This window comes from Monoraphidium neglectum, assembly GCF_000611645.1.
Source record: "Monoraphidium neglectum strain SAG 48.87 unplaced genomic scaffold scaffold06547, whole genome shotgun sequence".
In the NCBI taxonomy this organism is placed as follows: Eukaryota; Viridiplantae; Chlorophyta; class Chlorophyceae; order Sphaeropleales; family Selenastraceae; genus Monoraphidium; species Monoraphidium neglectum.
In genome coordinates, this window is record NW_014007097.1 from 1 (window position 1) to 2,156 (window position 2,156).

General features: G+C 66.7%; 1 protein-coding gene across 1 annotated transcript; it reads right to left on the minus strand.

Moving 5' to 3' along the window:
* Positions 1–1,153: 1,153 nt before the first annotated feature.
* MNEG_16586 (hypothetical protein) lies at positions 1,154–1,887 on the minus strand (the record flags this gene model as incomplete). Its single annotated transcript, XM_014034944.1, has 2 exons — positions 1,154–1,390; positions 1,585–1,887. The coding sequence occupies 2 exons, from the start codon at positions 1,885–1,887 to the stop codon at positions 1,154–1,156; spliced, it is 540 nt and encodes a 179-aa protein (XP_013890398.1).
* Positions 1,888–2,156: the final 269 nt, after the last annotated feature.

Genomic DNA, 2,156 nt, shown 5'->3' on the forward strand with positions numbered 1-2,156 from the left:
AAACTAGGGTTTGGAGGGGTTATGTGCGTACAAAAATGTATGGAAGGGAAGTTTGCGCACAGCTGCAAGGAGGCACGAGCCAGGGGGATGGAGCGGGGCGAAAACTCAGGCCCGGGCCGGGCCTGGCGGCGTGCCGCGCCGAGGCCGTGGGTCACATCGAGGCGGCCGGCGGCTGCGAAGGGGTGGTGGCGGCGGCGGGCGCGCACCTGGCTCGCCAAGCTTCTCGGTGATCAGCACCACCGGCTTGCCGCCAGGACCCTTGCCTGCACATTATGGGGGGTAGGGTAAGCCGGGGCATGCACGCGAGCTGTGCCTTCGTGCGACCGGTGTTGACGCGAGGCAACGCCAGACCGAGAGCGGCGGCCGCTGCGCAGCGCACCTCCAGACATGGCGCTGCAGGGAACTGTAGAGATGCGCTTCGCTGTGAACGGGCGGACCTGGCGCGACGCAGGTCAGGCTGTGAGTTGCCTTTTTGATCAGATCAGAAACGATCGGGACTGGCGGCCGAGGCACACACCCTTGAAATGCTACGGTATACGTAGCGGCTGTTGATAACAGGCGCGCCCAGCATGTGCGACACCAATTGATTGAATTCGGATCCCAAGGTGCTCAGAAGATGTCGATGGGCGGGTGCCGTGGTATTTTGACAACTTAGAGTGGTAAGCCAACACGAAAAAGATAGGCGTGCAGCCTCACAGGCTGCTCCCGACACTGAGTCGTCGAGAAACTGCCCGGCATGATGAGGCCATTTTACAAGCTGCCAGCCTGGACCCCGATGACTCGCAAACAGGGCAGCTCACCTGCAGTAAAGTCTCCCCAAGCGCGTTTGTGAGTCCGTCCTGCCACCTGTCGCTTCACCCCGTTTCGCGCACGCATTTGCGGAGGCTCTTCCCGTCCTGGGCGGCTGTTGCGCTGTCGCGCCCCGCGTGGACGCGTCCTCGCATGTGAAGACGACAGGCCAACATGCTTGCGATCGCACCACTGGCGTAAATGTCCTTCAAGCTGCGCTTTGGGCCGATGTGACTGAGGTGAAATCTGGCGTCTCAGGGCCAGTAACATAACCTCCCTGCCCAAAGGCGCGAACGGCACACGAGCACTACCCCTTGCAGAGCCTCCTTCCGCAAACCCATGGTCTTCCTCACAAGCGACAGCGTTACTGGGGCTGCGCGCCGCGGTTGCGCTGCGCCCATTTGCTGACATAGACCACGCCCTGCACCGCCCCAGCACCGACTTTAGCGGCCACCGACGGCGCAGGCGCCGCAGGCGCGGGAGCGGGTGCGGGCGCCGGCGTCGGCTGCCCGCCCGGCTGCTGCGGCGCGCGGCGGCCGCCCGCCGCCTCGGCCCGCTGCTGGAGCAGTTTCTTCCGCCGCCGCTCCTCCTTCTCCCGCTCCTGCGCGGCGGGGCGGGGCGCAACCGTGCGCATCCGCGCGTTTCAAGCCGGCTGATGACGTCAGCCATCAAGCTCCGCTTGCATCAGCTGCCGCCTCCAGACAAAAACCCCTGCACAGGAACCCCAACCAGGTCCCAACGGCCGCCTCGCCCCCGGCCCTTGTTCCCCCCAAAAGCCGTGCCGTCTGCGCCCACCTCCTCCACTGCGATCACTGCCAGGAGCCCCTGCGAGTTGAGCTGCGGCGCGGCGCCAATCGTTGCCGTGCGGCGGGGCGCGAGCTGCACAGGGGCGCGCGGCCCCCGCCCTGCCCCCGCGGCAGCGGCCGGTGCTGGTGCCGGCGCCGGCCCAATTGGGTTCTGCTGCTGCTGCTCCTCCTGCTCCTGCTCCTGCTGCTGTGGGTCGCCCTCCTGCTGCTGCTGCTGCTGCTGCTCGCCGCCGGCCGGGCCCTGCCCCGCGTCCGCCGCGGCGAACTGCCCGGTCTCAGGGTCCAGCCGCATCCACTGCCCGCTGGTCGCGTGGTAGTACAGGCCCGTGGCGGCGTCGTAGTAATAGCCGCTGCCGGCGTTGTAGTAGTAACCGCTGGCCGGGTCCAGCTGCCAGTCCGGGTCGTTCTGGACGCCCCCCTGCTGCTGCTCCTGCTGCTGCTGCTGCTGCTCTTGCTGCTGCTGCTCTTGCTGCTGCTGCTGCTCTTGCTGCTGCTCAATCACGACGCCGTTCTCATCAAACTCCTTCGGGGCCCACGCGGCGTACGGGTCGTCCCCCCCCC